This window comes from Sarcophilus harrisii, chromosome 4, assembly GCF_902635505.1.
Source record: "Sarcophilus harrisii chromosome 4, mSarHar1.11, whole genome shotgun sequence".
NCBI lineage: Eukaryota > Metazoa > Chordata > Mammalia > Dasyuromorphia > Dasyuridae > Sarcophilus > Sarcophilus harrisii.
Genome location: NC_045429.1, coordinates 305,873,258 through 305,896,082, shown reverse-complemented (window position 1 = coordinate 305,896,082; position 22,825 = coordinate 305,873,258). Strand labels below are relative to the sequence as shown.

General features: G+C 33.7%; 1 protein-coding gene across 6 annotated transcripts in view; it reads right to left on the bottom strand.

Moving 5' to 3' along the window:
* The window catches only part of RPTOR (regulatory associated protein of MTOR complex 1), a 511,183-nt gene that overhangs the window by 186,696 nt on the left and 301,662 nt on the right, over positions 1–22,825 (bottom strand). For all 6 annotated transcript variants that reach the window (XM_031965593.1, XM_031965594.1, XM_031965596.1 and 3 more), the window contains 3 exons: positions 17,930–18,005; positions 7,572–7,673; positions 1,713–1,796 (listed from right to left, as the gene is read on the bottom strand). In XM_031965593.1, the coding sequence (XP_031821453.1) occupies positions 1,713–1,796; positions 7,572–7,673; positions 17,930–18,005 (262 nt within the window). The remainder of the gene's footprint in view (positions 1–1,712; positions 1,797–7,571; positions 7,674–17,929; positions 18,006–22,825) is intronic.

Genomic DNA, 22,825 nt, shown 5'->3' with positions numbered 1-22,825 from the left:
TACAATGAATGCAGCTTTGTGCCTGAAAACATGATTCTTTTCATCTTCAAAAAAACTGTTGGCTCTCAGTGCACTTGGGTATGTATACCCACATATACATACACACTCTCACAATCAGTGTTTCTGGAATTCTACATAAGCATGTGAAATATTCTGGTATGCCTCTTGCCACCTTTTGTCAACTATACATGACAATACACATGCAGATATTTGAGAACAATCTTGAGAGGCTTATATTTTTGGGATGAGAGCTTGATGCTCAGTTAACATGGTGCAAGTGAAAGCCTTTGGCTCTCGCAGTGGCTTGATACTTCTCAGAATTTCTGGTGGAATACCCACTAGTGGGGAGCCCCTTAATTCAAAAAACCCAGGGGAAATGGGAGAGAGCACTTACACCACAGGATGCAGAACCTCTGTGAGAAGTTTCATTATTTTTAATTGTGTAAGGCTTTGCTGTCATCTTACATTATCACAGATAGAGAAAAACAATATCAAAACAAAACAAAACAAATTTTAAACCCCAAACACCTGACATTTTTAGTACAAAGACATTCCTCCATCACAAAAGAAGTGTACTTTGCAACCATGAGAGATGACACACTGAGCTGAAGCCTTAGATCCAACTGTAATATTTTTGGGGGGTGGGGTAGGAGGGGTGTTGCTGTTCCTATTTGCACAGAATGCATCTCTGCCTATAGGGATTTCTATTTTATTGGACACTGTCAAGGAAGGATTTTTTGCTCATACAAATAAAGCAGGTCCCTTATTTTTTAAAACTAAATTTTATGTTTAATCACTTAGGATAGAAATCTTTCTTAAATGTATTATTACACACATCCCTGTCTTCTTATACTGAAAACAATGAAAATAATTAACTTCAATGATTTAAATTTATCATTATGAATATCAATGATTATATTGGGTTATATAATATAGGAATGCTCTGTGAGACTGCTAAAATATGTAGGAAAGGTTGCACTTATATTAAATGGCCTGAAACTATTACACTATTTGAAATCCTACCCACTTTTGATGCTTTTGTACTATGTTCCCTTGATGTAAGCTGTTATCTCTTATTCCTGTCAACATGCCTATCTCTTACAATAGTGCCTCCCTCTTCCCCTGTCCTAATTTGCCCTTAATTTTCTGTGATTGTGAAACCAGATAACCAAGCTTGACTCTGAGTCTAAATTCAAAGCAAATAGGCTCAGAGTAAGCACCTAAATGGCTCTTCCATGAGTAGAGTGCTAGGCTATATTTCATGGACTTTATTATATCTAATTTGGCTGCTCAGAGGCCTTTTTTTGCTTACTTCCGGGTTCTTGGCTGTGTTCCGGATAGCTGAGATTGCCGGATAATGGACCTCCAGATAAGTGAGTAAGGTGTTACTGTACTTTCTTTTCTGCAAAGGCTATGGGTAGGTGCAATCTCAGATGGAAGAAGAGGGATAAAAAGTGAATAATGGTAGTTGCTTTGGCCCATTGAGAACACATTTCAAGTACATTTGGCAGTTTCCAAATCCTACTGAATACAGCCAGATTTGAAATTGAACTTAGGGATATAAGGCTGTGGTCAGTTTTGAGACATTCAATAAGCTCACAAAAAATTTCCCCATTCCCTTCATGTAAGAATGACTTATTATACACAGTCTACATATCAACTCATTTGAAAGGTTCTTTTCCCTTCTGTGAGCTAATGCAACAAGTACACACCAGGCTCACTGCCCAGGGGCCCAAGTCTAAAAACCTTCCCAGTAAGTCGAGAGCTCTCAACCGATGAACTTGGCTTAACAGCACCTACAGAAAGAGGAAGAAAGAAATATTATTGCAAAAACTTATAAGTCCAAACTCTAAAAAAAGACCCCCATTCCCAAATATGTACCTGAGTAATAAAGGCAGGAATTTTAAACCACTAATGATTTTGATAGATGAGAAAGAGAATTTCACTCATTTCTTCTGGACCCCAGCCACTTTTCCCAAATGTACAGCTTATTCTGCTACTTTCCATGCTACTCATGTATAATTCATAGCTGCACTATATGTTGACTAAAATTTGCATTTCTTTCAGCTCATAATTAAAAGGATATGTAATATATCTCTCAGAAATATTTTGGACTAATATTTTTATTCAAGACTGCTAAATAATTTACTGTAACATCCTAATATTTTGACTAGCATGGATTTAATAGTCTTCAGGTGACATTGGGTCAAGGCGTCTCCTCATTTCCCAAGTTTGAGCAAGTGGGAGGGCCCAATCACAGTAGTATCACAGCAATTCAAATACATAAAATTTTATACATGATGAACTCCAAGACCAGTAATATCTCCCTCATTCATCCTACTTCTTAAAGAAATCTAAATAAGAGAACTTTGTTTTCCTTGTCAAAGAATTATAAAAGCTTAAAAAAAAAGAAGAGATAAATCTAACAATACTCATTATCAAAACTTTGTTTACAACAGTGAAGTGCCAGCTTACAGAAGCAGCTTGGGATATTAGAGATCTGGTTTTTAAGGTAGGAGGACTACAACTGATGGACACTGTTTCCTCATTTGTAAGATGGGGATAACATAATTACTTCACAGCATTATTGTGAAGATCTAATGAAATAAAACATATAAAAAGCAGAACTAAGCAATAAAAAATATCCCAAAGAAGACTTTAATAGCATTTAAAAAATAAGTAAGAAAGCTAATTCTTTAGGAATTAATAGGAATCTTTAGGAATTAAAAGGAAAAAATAACTACAAAAATAATTACACCAAATTTCTTAATGGAGAGTATCCTTTCTGTTCATTGAACAATCAACAGAAGAAGCAGTAAAGAGGATTAGAAAAGAGTATTTGATTTAGAGTCAGTGAAACTGGAAAAGAAAGAGATAAACTGGATCACCCTTAAGATTCCATTAAACATATAGTCTAAATATATAGAACTCTCTTAATTACTTGACTCTCTAGGAGTTGTAGATCTAATGGTAGTATTCAAAATCTTTTCTTGTTTCTGCAATATATTTCTGACTAAGTCAATCTTGGTGCAGAATTCAAAAAATTCCACACTAGTGATTTGATGAGTTATTCCAATAACTTTTTCCTCTGGCAATCTAAAGTAAAGAACAGATATAAGCCTGTCTGACAATTCAAATTAAAGCCACATTTGTATATGGCAGTGATTCATTAGGGAACACCAGAATGAAATGACAACAACATTGGAGATAGGAACTAGAAGGACCCTATCAGAATTAAGTAGCAGATAGCAGAACAATATTCCAGCTTTAAATTTATATTACTTAGTTTCATCGATATTATAAATAACAAAAGCAAATAAAATTATGCAAATAAAACTGACTTAAGCCATTTTCATGAAATAGTTATATTTATTTTTTATCAACTACAAATTTTTAATTAAAGTGGGTTTTAGTATATTAAGTTATATAGGAGACAAATTTCTTTCCTTTTATCAGTTCTTTCCATTTCTATTTATCTTCCTCATTTCTGTGACTCCTTCATAAATATTACACTCGAAACAAATTAGGACAATGTCTGAAACTCCTGGGTACTGCTTCATAAGAATTGAAGAGCATATAAAAATGAGAAGTAATTTGTAGTTTTGTCCTGTGGTTAGAGGACAACTTTATAGATATGACATACAATAAACCTCCAAAAAACACCAACTGATATACAAACAAATATCAATGAACATCAAAATTATTTTTAATATGGATAAATGTAATTTTTTTTCTAAATTTGACTTTAAAAGAACCCATAAGATTGCATAAGGGAAAAGTGTCTTAACAATAGTTCACACGAAAAAGGAATTGGAAGATTTAGTGAAATATTAATTCAAAGTAAGTCAATCATATGCTATAGTGGCCAAAGCTAATCAACCAACAATTATTTATTAAGCACCAACTACATGATAGTCAATAGGGATACAAATAACAAAGTGAGACTATTCCTTTCTCTTAAATTAAGCTCTCTTGAGCTTAATTTTTTATTAATTTTTATTGGAGAAAGGGAAGGATCCTATAATTATCTTGGTAACATTCAAAGGCAAATATCTAGAGCAAGGGAACTGAGGGCCCTACTCCATTATTCCATGGTAAGGGTATGTATAACTGGGGATTATTAGAAGGAATTTTTTTTAGAAGAAATAATTTAAGATGGACATTGATATGCTTGATGGTTTCCAGAGGCTAAAGGAGAAAAGATATTGGAGACTAATAGATAAAAAGATTGAATGAAGGAAGTGGATATGTTTAAATCAGAGGAGAACACTATATAATCTATTTCAAGTATTTGAAAGTGTATTAGAATACTAGAAGTATTCTGTTTGATTACTGAGCAATGAATGGAAGTTGTAGAGAAACAATTTAAGTTTGATACAAAGAATAAAATCCCCCAAATCAGAACTATCTAAAACCAGAACAGATCACAGAAGGGACTAATAGTTGTTTGAAGGTACTTCTCCCCTAACTGGAGGTTTTAAATGAGTAGCTAGATTTCCATTTTGGCTGACTTCATAGAAGAGGTTCTTGAACAGATATATATATTGTACCAAAGGTCTATGAAATTCCTAAGCAGGTAGTGTGGAAACTCTACTTCTGAAGACATTATTGACCTAGAGGGCAAAATGATAATTTTAATTTGAGGGACAGTGAAGCAATTGCACATTAAAAAGATATATTTTAAAGCTGCTGAATGACCCAGGACACCCATCAACTTCTGCCTTTGGAGGTGAAGTAAAAGAAATTTTGTCCACCATATGAAAAGAAAAGCAAACTGTTAAAAGTGAACAAGTCTCTGAATTAAAGTTTCTGTTGAGCAATATTTAAAGAACTGCCAAAGTATAGTTGGACAATTTATGGATTATAGCGTCTAGGCTTTGGCATTATAATAAAGCTTTTCAAGATAATGCATGATAGGAAAAAAAAATGTCAATGAGACAACAGCTATATTATTATGGAATAGCAACAAATAAAAAAAGTACTTCTGTGTATTTTGTCTTGCCCAATTTCTAAATGGAATATATATTAATATTATCCATTTGTACTGGGCAAAGAACTAGAAGGAGAGCCTTTAGCAAAAATTAAGAATCTTCTGCTTATGCTAGTTTTATAGAATTACACTGAAAACAAACCAATCAAAAAACCAAGTTCTTATATTTTACAAGGGAGTTTTTTTCTTTATTTTGGCAACAAGATATTGGCTCTGTTGGGTCTTCTTCCCTGAGGGAGTGTGAATTGTAAATGAAACATTTTAAAACAAGTCAATAAAAAATTATTTACATAAGGATTCTCTAGGTGTGGTCCCCAGAAGAATCAAGTTTAACTTGTGTGGTATCATGCCCTTGTGACATAAAGGTTCTGGTTTACTACACAATAGTATCAAGGATAACTAGAAGATTATTGTACTGCTTCTGGATAAAAAGATATAGCTTTCTGTGATGGAAAATTGTAACTAGAGATTCAAGAGAAATTGAACAATGTTTTTCAGCTTCCTTGAATCCTCTCCCTTTCCTTCTCTTAGAATTTATTTATTCAAATAACAATTACCAAGGATTAGGTACAAGTGATACAAATACAAGTAAGAAATGACTGATCTCAAGGAGTTTATAATTATACATATAATCACATTGTGTTCTATGGAGAGAGAACACGAAAATATTTAAAATTTGCATAGTCTGGCTCCAATCTCCCATTCCATTTCATTTCATATTATTCCCCTTTATGCAATTAATGTCGAAATCAAACTAGCTTGATTCATGATAACTGTTTACAAGGCTCAGAATGGATTCTTTTCACCCACCTTGTAACCATCATAACTCTGATATACACCTGCATGCCAAAGGTTTTCTTCTCAACCTTACCTCTTAAATCCTTTTCATATGTAAAAGTTTCCCTTATTCTGAACAGTTAAAAGTGACCTTTCCTTAAAAAAAAATTTTTTTTAAGTTTTTTGTGTAACGGGCACTCCCCGCCCCATCACATTCTACCTTTTAACAGGCTTTCTTTGAATATATGTTGTGTAAGCTCACAACAATCTAAATAGACTGTTAGTTCCTTGACTGTAGAAATTAAGTGATTTTTCATCTTTGTACCCATAGCAATAAGTTAGCACTCTCTCTTTCTCTCTCTATCTCTCCTTTCTGCTTGCCTGATCAATGAATGGTTCTATTTAATGCTTTTATTTCTGTACTACATTTAAATTGACCCTTTCTTTTCTCTCTTCCTTGTCTTACCAAGGGAGATTCCTGAGGGAGGTTCTTGTACCAGATGAAATTTCAGAGTTGCAAGGTTAATTATGAATAAAATCCTCAGTTGCCAGCTAATACTATGACACACCATAGACTGAATACTAGAGAGAATACCTGCTAACTTCCATTGTAAGGAAAGAGATATACTATCATCTATTTTTTAAAAGTTCTCTTAGATATGGAACTACTGAAACACAAATGTTTGATCTAAAAAAGACTGATAGTCCTGTTCTTCATATTGTAATTAGTAGCATTTAGTAGCGAATGTACAATTCCTTCTATTAGGAAGGAAGTGAAGCAGATGTCCTTGGAAAGGAAGATAAAAAACAAATTCCTGTCTCACAATATGTAGAAGAACCAAATCACTGTACTTACAGAAAGGCACTGATTTTATTCTGGCAATTACTATATTTTAAGTGTATAATAAAAGCTTTTTAGAGGTGGGACTCTTCCCATTAGGTACCTAAACTAAAAATAGGTGCAGATAGAGCCCAAAGAATGGCCTTACTACAAGAAAGGAAGCAATGAAAAAGCGAAGAAAGGAAGAAATTAAGGAAGGCAGGAAGGAAGTAAAGAAAGGAAAGAAGGAAGGAATAATTAAAAAAGAGTGAAAGATTGGGTGTAAGTGTGAGTTTTGGGAAAATATATAAGATATGTATGAAGGACATTCTTTGAAACTGCTATAATTCTGAAATATACCTTTCTGCCAAAGAGGCAGACAGATCTCCAGCAGGAACATGTGTTTCTGTGTTAATGTTCAACCAACAGACAAAAGGTATTGCTTCCCTCTTAGAATTTAAAAAATTTGAACCTTACATTTTCTTATGAGAAAGAAAGTATTCACAAGAACTATTTGCCTCTTGTGTTCAAAGCAGTTTATGGTTTAAAAGCCAAAGGGGGGGGGGAGGGGAAGCAACACAGCCATTAGGATACAATGAAAGATAGTTATTTTCATATTCATATTTTCAATTTAAATTCATTGTGATAAGGAATGGGGGAAGGATAGGGAAGGTAAGGGTGGGTAAAATTTGATATTTTGGAACAGACTAATGGACAATCTGAATTCATATTGAATTGGGGGTAGGGTAAATTCCATGTCTCCAGGAATATACAAACAATTAGTTCTAATTACTCTTGAAGGAATAAATATAATTAATTTACCCAAATACTATCTAGCCCAGAGTATTGCAGGCAGCAGGTACATGTTTCATATTTACACCACTTCACAAAAACTAGCTTAGAGCTATGAGTTCTTTTTTTTTCTTTCTTCCCTTAGTTGCATGGGGTATGACCAATCAAGCTGTGTGAACAAAAGAAATTTACCTGTAAGACTATGGGAAGCTGTTCTGGTGGATTTCTGTTCTCTACTCCCATTGTGAGCCACACCTGGAATGCAGTCAACTGCTCAGCAAAGAATGGGCTGTGCTGTGAGACAAAACAGAAATAGTGGTGAGTTTGTTCTTTTACATGTGTAATAACTTAATTAGACTTCTATGTGTACCTCATATATAAATGAGATAGTGCATTTTGACTGGAACAGTGAAATACTGGTAATCAATCTTTCCAAATAAGCATTTTAAAATTCTTTTTCTTGCTTAGAGGATAGAAAAAATTTTCAGCAACTGCATGTATTAAGCTACCGATAAAGATGAAGACCGACAATAAATATGTGGGACATAAGAGAACACACTCCTTTTTTATATAGGAAAAAGAGTTGGTCATTTTCCTAACATTTCTTCATGAAGATCAAGTGATTTCTTTTTCTCACATGTTCAATTTTTCTTATATATATTTTTACTTTTCCTGAGCACAAAATGAAGCAATACAGGATGAATGGAAAATATATTGATTTTCTTTTGCCAAAGAATTCTAATGCTTTCCTGGGGTGTGGGGGAAAGAGGGGAGAGGGGGAAGGGAAGGAGTGGATAATTTTAAAGGCAAAATAAAGTGACCTAATCTAAAAGATAGTATAAAACTAAAATAGTTAATAGTAATGATTTCTATTTGCAGTCCCTAAAATTCTAAAACTGTGGGCAACATGTGAGGGTATGACTCATTGCTTAAGGAGTCATGGTCCCAAGAGATCTACTGGAATAAAGTGAGCATTGAGAATTCTGTTTCATATTTTAAAAAGAATAACTTGAGGGTATGAACAGCATTATTCTTGAATATTAAAAAACTTCGTTAGGAAAGAAAGTCCTATATACTTTTTTAGTGGTTTCAAAGAGCTGAAAAAAAAAGAGAGATGCCCAAAGACTGAGGAATGGCTAAATAGTGATTTAACAATGCTGTGAGAAGAATGAATATGAAGAAATTAAGGGAAATTGGAAAGACTGATATGAATGAATTGGTGGTGAGTGAAGTTAGTAAAATACGGAAAACAATATACATGGTCTTTGATTGTATTAATGAAAATAACAAAAAAAAAAAAAAAAAAAAAGATTATAATGACCCAGCTTGGTGCCATAGAAATAACGGCAAGATATATCACCTTCTTTGCAAAGGAGAACAGTGCATATATCAGATTCAGGTGATGTGCTGGTTAGTTTTGTGAACTGCTTCTTTTTCAATTTCTTTGTTGTGAGAAATGGCTTTCTGGTTAGGAGAAGAGTGATGCATTTGGAAATGAAGGTAATGTAAAAACAAGAAAAAAACCCAGAAAAAATGAAAGATGATAAATGGAAAAAGGTGTTGGTATAGAAAAAAATTAGGGATTAATACTGATGGGAGAGTTACCCAAAATATGGTTAATATGGTTAAGTATAAACTTGAAAGGCAATTTGTGATTAAGGAAAGGCAATGTTTTTCATACTTAGTATAAGATAGTCATAAAATATTTTTAAAAAAGAAATTGGGTAAGTAAATATAAGTTAAAAGAAAACTAGCAGACGGGTTTTTCTTCAGGTATATTAACATAATTAAATCTCCCTTTCTACCTTCATTTAAAAATCAGTCTTGGTCTATGGATTTTTACATGCTGTTCCCTTTGCTAGTAATGTCTGCTGGGTCCTGAATTTAGATATATAAAAGGGGAAGAAGATTGTTATCTTCAACAAGGGAACTAAAACTGGAAAAGGAAGAAAAAGTTCTCCCAGCTCAGTGTGACTAAGAGAATTGGTCTTGTTTTCAAAGACTCAACAGAAGCTTAAGATGGAGAGAAAAAGTATCTTTTAATGATGAGGCAGGCTCTGGACTTTGAATTATGCCAAAACCATGTCATGACAGAGGCCCCTTTTATCTCTCAAAACATTGCCCAAAGCAGATGTTCCAGAATGACTAGGATTCTTTTTGGTGTCATTGCAACTGAGTGTCAGGGCTAGTTTCTTATTCTTAGGTAAATACCACAAACACAATTGGCTCATGCAGGAGCCAATTCCTCTGGACTAGGAGTACCAAAAAAAAAAAAAAATGTTTACTAATATTAAGGAATTCCTGTTCCTAATTTTCTTTGTAGATTGTACAAAGATGTTAAAAGAAGGGAAATGGGAGAATTCAGACAGTTTGCAAGCAACACTCATTATTTAATCAAATAAAACAGATTTTTTTCATCATTATTACAAGAGAAAACCACACCTATTGAGTACTGTCTAATCATTCTCAGTTGCCAGTTCTTTTTTTAAAAAATGTATTTAAAATATAAATATAAAATATAAAAAAAAGATAAAGAAAAAGAAAGGATTGTCTAGTGTACAGCAGAATATAAGAGAAAATTCAAAATGTGTTACAATAAATTGTCATTTCAAGAAATTACACATTAGAACATATATTCAAAGTTGTCCATCTTTTCTTTGCTTTCTTGGCTTTTTCTTTCTTTTCATTTTTTTTCCTCTGCTGTGCACTTTTTACTTTATTCTTTTTTCCCCTTTCCTTAACCCCAAGAAGGCTAAAGCCAATCACGGATATATTTTTGTATATATACATACATATGCACATATATACACATACATGGATACATATAATCATACATATATATTCATATACATGTATGTAAGATTGTATTATGCTTATCTGTGCTCTGTCTGGGAAGTAAAAGTTCCTATGGCTGGGGCTGATGTTACCTTCCAACTCAGCTAACTCCAGAGTAGAACTTGCTCTTTTAGTCCTTGCTATTTAAGTGGAATAGCATGGAGTTGTTCACACTTTATAGAGGCCAAATCGCTATCTCTACATCTTTCTTCAAATCTTCTTCGATGGCCCAAGAGAACCATAGTTCTTCCCCAACTCCTATTTGTTTTTAATTTGGTCTGTGGCACAATTTTGTCTTATTTGTGGGGGAAATCTGGAGAGGTTAGAATTTTCTGAGCTACTCTACTATCTTTCCAGAATTGTCTCTCCTTATCATGTCAGTTACTAGTTCTAAACTAAAAAACTCAAATTAGATTATATCTTTCTTGACAGGGAATTGCCATGTTTGATGCATATCTTGCTACCTTAATAATGATGTGTAATGCATTAAATTTTAAGAAGTGAAGGTGACTAAGAAGCAAAAAGTAAATGAAGAATATTTAAATATAGATTACAAAAATTTGCTCAAGATTCTTGGCATATAGATTTAAACATACTCTTCAGTATTAAGTAGTATGCATAGGAGTCAAGAATCCTAGACATGGAGTAAGAAAATTCATGTCTGAAACCTGATTTTATCAATATGTAAAATGTCTATAGGGAAAGCATAATCTCTTAGGATCTTAGTTTCCTCATTTTTAAAATGCACCATTGTACGTACAATATTTTTTTATCAATATATTATTTTCCTGTCAGGGTTGCAGAATCTCTTAGGGTCTTAGTTTCCTCATTTTTAAAATGCACCATTGTACAGGGTTGTTATTTGGATGAAATGAGCCATTACAAATAAAAATCTTTCAAAAACCTCAGGGTGTTATATAAATGCAAGCTTTTATTAATACTAAGAAAAGTAATTTGCTCATCCACTCCGTTCATACAGATATATTTCTTCCCACCCTCTATGTCCATTTGATAAAGATCCACATTCAATATAATTCAAAATTTCTAGGAAAACATAACTTAGTTGGATATGGAATACTGGCTTAGTTGCTTAAATGAATTGCTTAATTTCTAGCAACGAGAAAAATTGAGTCCTTTTACATCTATGCACAGGAGATAGTCTTTTTAAAAAATGCAAATAAAAAACTTTTAATTTTAGGTACTTGGGGGACTAAAGTTCAAGTATGTACTATCTAGTCTTGACCTAGGTAGGAAGGACAAGTTTTCTCCACCTTCCCTATTTAAATTTACTTACTTATTTAATATCACCTCCCAGTTACATTCAAACAATTTTTTATTTACATTTGTTTTTAAGATTTTTGAGTTCTAGGTTCTCTCCCTTATCCCTAGACACAATTAATAATCACATATAAAGTTATGCAAAACATTTCCATCAAAGTCAAGTTGTGAAGGGAAACAGATCTCACACCCTAATGAAAATAAGAACCTTCAAGAAAAATTAAGTTAAAAGAGAGATAGAGAAATAGAGAATGTTTCCATTTGTATTCAGATACAATCAATTCATCCTCTGGGTAGAGATACAGTCTAAACTAAACAACAGAGGCAATCATAAAATATAAAGTTTAATCCTTGTAACCACTTTGTAATATATAATAATATATTACTTACTAATCAAGTAACTTTACATGAAATTGAAAAGCATCTGTCCCAAACTAACAAACCTAGCATAAGAAGGGAAGTAGTTGAATGAGAAAAGAAAAATTTTGAATCAAATTTCCCTGATAAGAATTTTTTATGCAAGATATACATACTTACATATACATATATACACATATGCCATTACATATGCCATTCTCAAAAACAGATTAAACAGTCAAAGGGCATGAAAAAATAACTTTCAAAAGAAGAATTGTGAAGTATTTACGTATTTACAACTACATGAAAGAATGTTCAATTCACTAATAACTAGAGAAATTCAAATTACAACAAATCTAAAATTTTATTTCACATCCAGCAAACTGGCAAAGATAACAAAAAATGTTGGAAAGTTGGTAGAATAACAAGCATGCTAATATATTATTGGTAGAGCTGTAAAATGGTATTGTCATTTTGGAAAGCAATTTGGAATTATTAAAATAAACTGATTAATACATTTACATACTTTGTACTATTAATATTGGGATTATATCCCAAGGAATCAATAGATTAAAAGAAAGCCATCACAGACACTTTTTGTGATAGGAAAGTGGAAATGAAGTGGATATCTGTGGATTGGGGAATGTCCAAATAAACTGTGGTATTTGAATGTAATGAAAAATTACTTTAAGAAATGACATATTTGATGACTATATATAAGAATGAAAAGACCTAGAGGAACCAATGCAAAGTGAGGTAAGCAGATATAGAGGGGTGGAACTCTGGAGAAGTATATACTTTTTTTTTTTAATTTTCATATTAACATTTTATTTTATTTTATTTTTTTTATAAAATAACTTTTTATTGACAGAACCTATGCCAGGGTAATGTTTTACAACATTATCCCTTGCACTCACTTCTGTTCCAATTTTTCCCCTCCCTCCCTCCACCCTCTCCCCCAGATGGCAAGCAGTCCTATACATGTTAAATAGATTACAGTAGATGTTGGATACAATATATGTGTGCAGAACCAAACAGTTTTCTTGTTGCTCAGGGAGAATTGGATTTAGAAGGTATAAATAACCTGGGAAGAAGAACAAAAATGCAAGCAGTTTACATTCATTTCCTAGTGTTCTTTCTTTGGGTGGCTGCTTCTGTCCATCCTTGATCAATTGAAAGTAAGTTAGATCTTGTCTTTGTTGAAGAAATCCACTTCCATCAGAATACATCCTCATACAGTATCGTTGTTGAGGTATATAATGATTTCCTGGTTCTGCTCATTTCGCTCAGCATCAGTTCATGTAAGTCTTGCCAATCCTCTCTGTATTGTCCTGCTGGTCATTTCTTACAGAACAATAATATTCCATAACATTCATATACCACAATTTACTCAACCATTCTCCAATTGATGGGCATCCATTCATTTTTCAGTTTCTTGCCACTACAAACAGGGCTGCCACAAACATTTTGGCACATACAGGTCCCTTTCCCTTCTTTATGATCTCTTTGGGATATAAGCCCAGTAGAGACACTGCTGGATCAAAGGATATGCACAGTTTGATAACGTTTTAAGCATAGTTCCAAATTGTTCTCCAGAATGGCTGGATGTGTTCACAATTCCACCAACAATGTATCAGTGTCCCTGTTTTCCCACATCCCCTTCTGGAGAAGTATACTTGAAACAAGGTGTTAACTCAGTAGAACTGATGGGATAATGGTTCTTTAGTTCACATATATACTTAGTACTTAGTATGTGATGTAATGGTTCCCTAAGTTCACACATAATCAGTACCCTGTTATGATGTAATTACAATACAATTACACAATTACACTAATTACACTACAAGCAGAACTAAGAAAACAATATGTACAATAATGACAACAACACAGATTAAAAGAAACGTGAATTAGCAAATTTATAAAGACTGGTTAGTTGGTTGTTGTCCTTTGTTCTCGAAGAGGACTGAAATGGCATCATTATGATAGTCAAGTTACATTGTGTCCAACTATGGCTGATGAGACCAATATGAATTCAGAATGCTGTACCACAAGGTAGGGCACAAAAAGTCCATGTGAATATCTGAAGCGGATTCTCTAAATTTGCACATCTCACATTTCTCTTGAGCTATTTTAATTCTGCTTTGCATGAGTATAGCACCTTCTCTAATAAGTGCATGCCATGATGGGCAGTCCTGTGCCAGTGTCTCCCATGTCACATAATCAATTCCAAAGTTTTCCAAAATTCTTGAGAAACTTGGAGAGTATCTTTGGATTGCTCTTCTGATCGCCATGTGAGTGCTTGCCTGTGTAAGTTCTCCATAAAATAATCTTTTTGGCAAGTGTTTATTTGACATTTGAACAATGTGACCAGTCCAACAGAGTTATATCCTCTTCAGTAGTTGGAGTGCTTGGCAGTGAAAGGGCCTCCATGTCTGGTATCTTATCCTGCAGATGATCTTCAGAATATTTCTAAGACAAAGGAATTCAGTTTCCTGGCACTTGTATACTGTCCAGGTTTCACAGGATACAAAAATGAGGTTAGAACAATGGTTCTGTAGAGCTTCAGTCTGGGAGTCAGAGTCTAAAACCTCTCCTCTCCCACACTTTTTTTTGGAGCCTCCCTAACATTGAGCTAGCTCTGGCAATGCATGTGTCAGTAAGTGAACTTATCCACAGCATTCAAAACCTCTCCACTTGCTATAACTGATTGCGTGATGCTAGCTGATGGACCACCTTTGTTTTCTTGGTGTTCCATCAAAATTAGGCACAAACAACAGAGAATCAATTCATACTTTGTTGCATCTCTGCTTCAGAGGCTGTACTGAATGCAGAATCATTTGCAAACAAAAAGTCATGCATCAACACTCCCCTTCACTTTAGTTTTGGCTGATAGCCTTTCCAAAATGAAGAACTGATCATTAGATGCCATGTTTGTCCTCATACAAAGTATTTGACAACATGGCTGAAAATATCATGCTGAAAAGCATGAGAGCAAGTACATAGCCTTGTTTTATTTTATTGGTCACTGGGAAAGTGCAAGAGCAGCATCCATTATCCAGAACCTGGGCAAGCATGGCATTGGAAAAGCTGATATACAATACTAATGGCCATTTCTGGGCAACCAAATTTTAACATAATATTCCATATGACCTAGCAATATAAATTGGAAATAAATTGTTTCTTGTCAGAAAATTGTTCTAATCTGCTAACATTAATTTTTCTAGTAGTGTTTTTGCCTCAGGGGTACAACTTTTGTTGAATGAGAATATTCAGTGTGGAGAGGATAAGTCTATGATTGGTCTAGCACTCTGTACCACACACTTTCTTTGTCATTTTTACATCATATCTGTTTCTTTTCCTTACAGTCATATAGCTTATTAAATCCCAATGAAGTTTTATTGCATTTACATCCATGAAGTTTTATTGCATTTACATAAACAGGTGATGAGGTCATGAAATGCACAAATATTTAGTATTAAGAAACTACTTCTGTTGCTGTTTCCAATTCCATTTCTCCAAAGATTCTCCACCATATTGAATAATCTCAGCCTATTACAGCATTAAAATCACCCAGAATTATATGTTCATCCTTTTTCAGCATGTTGGTGACAAGAGTTTCCAGGTCTTCATAAAATTTTTCTTTGACCACATCAGGATTCACATAGTGAGAACAAAGGCACTGATGAGGGTGGTTGGTGGTGTTCCTGCAAGTGACCATTTCATTTTCACAAGCCTGCTGTTTACTCCTTTTTGGCAGATATACAAGCTTGTTGACTGGATTAATTTTGATTGCAAAATCCACATCACCTTCACAGCGCTAACCTTCACTGCAGTCCCTCCTGAAAAATGTATATCCAGGTCCAACTTCAGTAAGCTAGATTTCACTTGCCAACCTTGTTTTACTCTCTATTTGAATGCAATGCCTACCAAGTTCTCTTGCAGCAAGAGCTGTTCATCTTTCCAATTTATTGGATTTTTGTGTTATTTATAAGTGTGCAACACATTCCATGTGCAGATGGTGAGCAGAATCAACTTTGCCCAAGTTTTTGTCTTTTTTTTGGTGGTGGTGGTGGGGAAGAGTAAGACTGCAGGTGGGACTACCCAAATGCTATGGTAATCAAGCCAGGGTTGGGTAAGCAGACAATTTTTAGGGCACCTTTTCTAGCCTCTTCCTCACAATAAAAGGTAAGCAGTGTGATCCTTAAAAGGCCACTCAGATATCCAGATAGCTGTCAATTCCCATTGCTGCCTCCATTGAGAAGATGACCCTAAGACCTGGGCTATGTCTGTGCAGGGCTATGACTACAACTCTCAGTGTACCTGCACCTGCTACTTTGTCACTTGCCCATCACCACAGGACTCTGACATAGGTAGAAATGTTAAAATAGTATGGGTGATGTCTTTTGATTCAAGTGTAAATTGGATTTAAGTGAGGCAGAGTTTTATGAAATTGTAGACCACCCTCTCTCTTCCCAAGTCATCACAGCAGTGGTAGGACAGAGTCAAGACCACTGGCGATGGCCTTGGTACTACCAAGCTCTAAGTGCTCTACAGCTACAGCTGCCTTCATGGACATTGGAACAAAATGTCTTCACATGCTTGGGGTGGACACTTTCTAACTCACCAAAGGGTTGGTGACCCCTTGGTTACTTTTGACATGATTTTGCCTGTCTGCCAAAATGGTTTACTAGGGTGTGGCCACTGAGAATGCTATAGCTTCATAGAGCCTGTCACAGGTAAGAGTTAGGTGGATCAGCTGGATATCAAAGGTAAATGGGTAACCCTGAAAAGGAATTGACAGTCTTCACCCCAGAAGAACTAATCTTCCCTGAACTATACCCTTAAAGATCAAACATGATTCAAATGAAGGGATTTAAGAAAATATATTCATTACAACTCTTAAAGGAAGTGGGTGGCCTACAGGTATTAAGCACATATTTTTGTATTTTTAAAAATGTATTGGTCAATTTTGCTTATTTAATTTTTTTTCTTTCTTTTATCTTTAAAAATATTGTCATATGCTTACATGAATTGATGCTAAGTGAAATGAGCAGGACCAGGAGATCATTTTATACTTCAACAACAATACTATATGATGATCAATTCTGATGGACGTGGCCCTCCTCAACAATGAGATGAACCAAATTAGTTTCAATAGAGCAGTAATGAATTGAACCAGCTACACCCAGCAAAAGAACTCTGGGAGATGACTATGAACCACTACATAGAATTCCCAATCCCTCTATTTTTGTCCACCTGCATTTTTGATTTCCTTCATAGGCTAATTGTATAATATTTCAAAGTCTGATTCTTTTTGTACAGCAAAATAACTGTTTGAACAAGTGTGTGTGTGTGTGTGTATATATATATATATATATATATATATATATATATATATATATAGTATTTAATTTATACTTTAACATATTTAACATGTATTGGTCAACCTGCCATCTGGTAGAAGGAGTGGGGGAAAGGTTGGAACAAAAGATTTTGCAATTGTCAATGCTGAAAAATTACCCATGCATATATCTTGTAAATAAAAAGCTATAATAAAAAATATATATAAAAAATAAAATAAAATAAAATAAAAATATTGTCATATGGGATGGCTCTTAGTGGCAAGAATAGTGAAGATAGCTATGATGATGTAAACAAACAGAAGATATCAATAAAAACTTATTGAAAAACACACACAAAATACTATCAGTTACAAAAAAAGAAAGAAAGAAAATTATTTTGGCAAGTTAAATAACAAATGTTGCCTTCTCTTTTCCTTTGTCATGAAGACTTGTGTCCAATTCTGTTTGGCCACCTTTGTCTTAATTAGAACATTTTAATTATTGTAGGTTAAAATGAAGAGTTTAAGAAAGTCACTAGATATGTCCAAAAATCAAAAATATCTAGAATTGCATCTGAGATCTAGGATAAAAAGGTGAACAACACAAAAATGTACAATTTCTTCACATGTCAGTGACATCTTTTACGTGGAAATCAGAACAAAGACACATTTCTAGCTAAATACTGAATGGAATGGGACATGAGGATAGTATTTAGTGCTTATACTTATAAGGACTTACCCTAAATGCAGTTCCTTCCTCTATAATGGTTGGCAATTGGGAGAGACAAATATCAACTGCTAGGTCCCAAGCTTGCCTAGAAAAATAAAAAGAGGAAAACATAAAAATGATTATTTATTTTCCTTGGATAATGGAAGAAAATCCACCACAAAATGAAAGATGCTCTGATATAGTCTACAATAAATGTTCTCTTTCCTTGATTATTTTATGATTTGAGAAAAGGTATAGGAGTAAAACTACTACAATATATTTAGAAACATGATGACAAAGAACCTTTTAACCAGTGAAATGTATGAAGAGCTGTTCACCAGTGTTAGTGGTTTTAGTGTAGCTATTTACTAGATTTTGGCTTGTTTTTTGTGGTAAAAAGAAAGACATACTAATCTCAAAAGGGAAAATCTTACCAATTTCTAATGGAATTAGGCCACTGGAAGCAATCTAGCTAGATCATTGACCAAACAGGATAGAAATTTACATAAGTGAATCTGGTTTGCTCAAGATGAATTTGTGTGATAATCTGGGGTGAATGTGGAAATATCATGAATTATTAAAGAAAAACCATATCATGGTTACTGCAGGAACCTGGAATCCTATCTAATTACTTCTAAACTTGAAAGCCAGACAGAATCATCCTAGAGAAAACAAAATAAAATAATTCCTACATAAGAATTTCATTGCTCTAAGGGCTCTGAAGTTAGAGCAATCAAATTCCAGGTGGCATAAGGGCAATGTGACAACTTAACCGTATGACAGAGTGAGTACTAAATAGTAACAGGTAAGTGTAGGCAGCACCTACCAATCATTCACATAACTTTAACTTAATCTTTTGCTTCTTAAATAGAAAATGAAGCACTGCTTATTCTTGTTTTAATGACACTAGCCTCTCTTTAAGTCAACTTGACTAAACTCTTTAGTTTCTCATCATAGCTTTATTAATAGTCAGCACCAGGTCATGACTCAACTTCTTCCATCGCCTCAAATCCTAAAACACACAAATACTATGTAAAATGTTGAGTACATTTATAAAAATACTGAGTTTTCACTCTGTTAAGAACATTGATCCCTTGAATAAAGCATATAGTACCAGCCAGCTAGTCAGTCTGCAATGATTATCACATCTCTTAATTCAGCTCTGAGACCAGAATTTCAATTTAACTCACTAAATAATCCTGTGTCTCAGATATAAAAACATGATGATTTCTACAGTTCCGAAAACATTAATTATTAAAATAACCTGAGATATAGTGAACCAAATTCTCTGAATTTTTAGTTATGCCCTTGCTTATGTTTCTCTGGAAAGTAATGGTAAATAAGGTGACATTTAGTTGTTCTTTTTTAAAGCAGCAATTTATAAATGACCTGTAAAAGACAAAGTGTCTAATTTATGAGAGAAAATAACTAATGAAGTGGAACAATTTGGATGAATCAGGGCTTGACATTTTCAGCTGTCACATCATAGATTGCAACCAGGTTGAGAACATATGCTTAGTATCTGGCTGCTTAACATCTGTTCCTACAACTCAACTGTATCTTGTATCTTAAAGAAACTTTTCACTGAAACTTTCAACTGATAGGCCAAAATGAACTTCTGAGGTTATCAAACTGACATTCCTCTATGTATCTGCTTTCCTGGCATTTTAATCACTAGTTATATGGTCTGTTGGCAACTTATATAACACCTCTTTTATTAGGTTTTGTTCATCTACAAAATGGGGCTTGGGATGATAGGATGTGATGTTTGAATATACTACTTCTTAAGCAACTTAGAGCATCTAAATAGATGATCCTATTTTATTCATTTCACTTTTCTAGTCTGTCTACCCCATCATAACTTTAGAAATGCAAATTTAGAAATAAAAAATACTGATAGTGAAAAAATTAATTTCTGGATATAAAAATGCTTATTAAGCTTGTCCTGAATACCACTATATAGATGTAATGTAAAAAAACTCTCCACAAGATTGTAAATTCTTTGAGACAAAAACTGTCCAATACCTTTCCTTTCATAGCTAGCATTTAGAACAGTGTATGGAACATAGTAGGTAAATGTTTATTTACTATTATTGTTTTATTGAATTATTCACTATGAAGTATGATTATATAAGTTATAGAACTGGTTTTTAAAATAATCATTACCTAAAAAATATCTAGATCAGTAGTGCTGTTCTATGAAAGGCTGTTATTGTGAGAGGCTAGACGCATTCTAGATGTAACTACTGCTAAAAATCTTTTTGAAATAATCTAAAAAACTGGAGGAAACTGTTTGCATAAGAACAATACCCACACACACATACATACATACACACACATATAAAGCTAATCACATTTATTGGATGCACCGAAGTTGGCAAAATATTGTGACATAGGAGGTACAAGGGTTATTATTCTCATTTTCCAGATGAGAAAACTACGCATCAAAGAGGTTTGTCTTGCCCATGATTATAAGCTAGTAAATACTTGATGTGAGATTTGAATTCTAGATTTTTTTTTTTTTTTACAACATGTCCATAGGTTGATGTCTCTTAAACTATGTTAAGTCATTTTTGGGGGGTGGATATGACAGGCACAACTTATTTGAACATAAGGCTGATTAAAAAATAAGATAATCAAGCTAGACAATATTATTTTAGATTCAAAATATGCGATAAAAAAACAAGACTGCTTTTTTGCTCTGGTGGTAAATTAGTTCTCAAATCAATTGAATAGTCTTGAAAATATACAAAATAATGCTTACATCATTGGAATAAGTATCTAAATTTCCAAAGATGATAACTCTGAAGGGCAGCAAACAATCATTTGAATGAGTAAGCTCTGGTAGTTAGCTTTAAAAAGTAACTCAAAACAAATCATTTCTTTAGAATCCTATATAAAAATTTGGTATCTTTTTTTCCTCCCTATTCCTCTCTATGGTTTTCCCATTACACTTCTTACACTAAGGAAGCAGCTATGTGTTTCAGTGGATAGAGAGACCTGAGCAAACCATTCCAATAACAAAAGCTTACTAATACTTGGTTAAACTAAAATAAAAGAAAAGCAATACACTCATGTTATTATTGCTGTTCAGTCTGTCTCTTGGTGACTCTGTGGACCATAGCAGAGTGCATGTCAATACTGTACATGGGGTTTTCTGGGCAAAGAAACTTGCCTTTTCCTTCTCCAGTGGATCAAAATAAACATCAATTAAGTGATTTGCTCAAGTTCACACAGCTAGAAAGAGTCTGAAGCCATATTTGAATTCATATCTTCCTGACTCCAGCCCCAGTATTCTATTCACTATGGTGCCACCTCACTGCCCCAATAATGCAAAAAATTATCCTGGAAAATAGTGATACCAGACAATTGAAAAGCATTAACTTTCCATTAGATTGTAAACTCCTTGAGGCAAAATATCTTATACCTTTCTTTTTATATCTGGTGCTTAAAATAGTGTATGGCACATAGTAGGTACTAAAGGAATGACTTTTCCTTTTCATTGATCACCCACAAGTCCTTTGTTTTTACATTTGCAATATCATTTATAATACCTCTATATTTTCTGTGCCTACTTTAATCACCTTAGTTCAGGTCCTCATCTTTTCCTGTCTACAATAGCTACCTCTTTAATCTCAATCTACCCTATTTACAATTCAATATGATGAATACAAAGAGACATGGGAAGACTTAAATAATTTGATGCAGTGTGAAGAAAGCAGATCCAGAAAAATAACATATGACTATAACCATGTAAACAGAAAGAACAATACAGAACACAAAATAATTTAAACTGAATGCTGCAGAATTACAAAGAAAAAATATGGTCCCCCAAAACAGATAAAAGAATCCCTAATTTTGGCCAGATGTGAAAGGTCCACAATATAAATGTTAGCTCCTGTATTTGAACTGTAAAGTTTCTACACAGTTTAGTAATGCTTAGAAGTTATGTATTCCATTGAAGGTTCATTTTACCTGAGTAGCATATTCACTTTTGATGGTTACATTTTTAATTCTAAGTCTAGGTTCTTTGTCTTCTGAAATAATGTATTCCAATTACTCCACTACTTTATGGTAGGGGCTGGAGAATCTTCTGTGACTGTGGCTCTGGATACTTTCAATGTTTTTTCTTTAACTTGGAAATTTTTTATTTTGGCTAGAATATTCCTGGAAATTTCCATTTCTTTCAAGAATTGACCAGTATATTCTTTCTATTTCTACTTTGTTCTAGGTTCTAAAGAATTTGAGCAATTTTCTTTAAATATTTTTGAAAACTGACATCTAGGTTTTTTATTTTTTGGTTAAAGCATTCAAATAGGCCATTGATTCTTAATTTCTTAATTGTTTTGTGACATGGGGTAGATCAATTGTTTTTCTTATATTATATTTCCTTCCCCAGTCTTTTGACTGTGCTTTAAAATTTTTTAAAGTCTCATGAAGTAATTAGCCTCTATTTAGTCAATTCTAATTTTCAGGGAGTTTGTTGCCTGGGTAAAGTTTTGTACCTCTTTGCCAAACTGGTAATTCTATTTTCAATTAAAAGGATGATTTTTCTTTTCTTCTATAGCTCTTATGTCTTTTCCTCCACTTCCCCATTTCTGTTGAGTTAGTGCTAAAGCTCTATCTTTGAGGCTTTGGGAATAGATGTCTTGAAGTCATGATTTTTTTGGGGGTTTCTGTCTTGAGCATCCCTGTAACCATAATTAAGTTTATGGTGGGTTATCTTTTTGTTTGCTCATATTAAAGTCCACTTTCTGATTTCGGACATAAATGTGAGGGTAAAACCATGTGCTTTTGGGGGAAAGATCTGGGTTGATCCTTCTGCTGCATATTTTTGGAGATTGAGTGTTATATTCCAGAATTTCAGGGACAGCCCAGATTGAGAACCTGCAAGCTTTCAGTCAGATGTAAACAACATTTATTAAG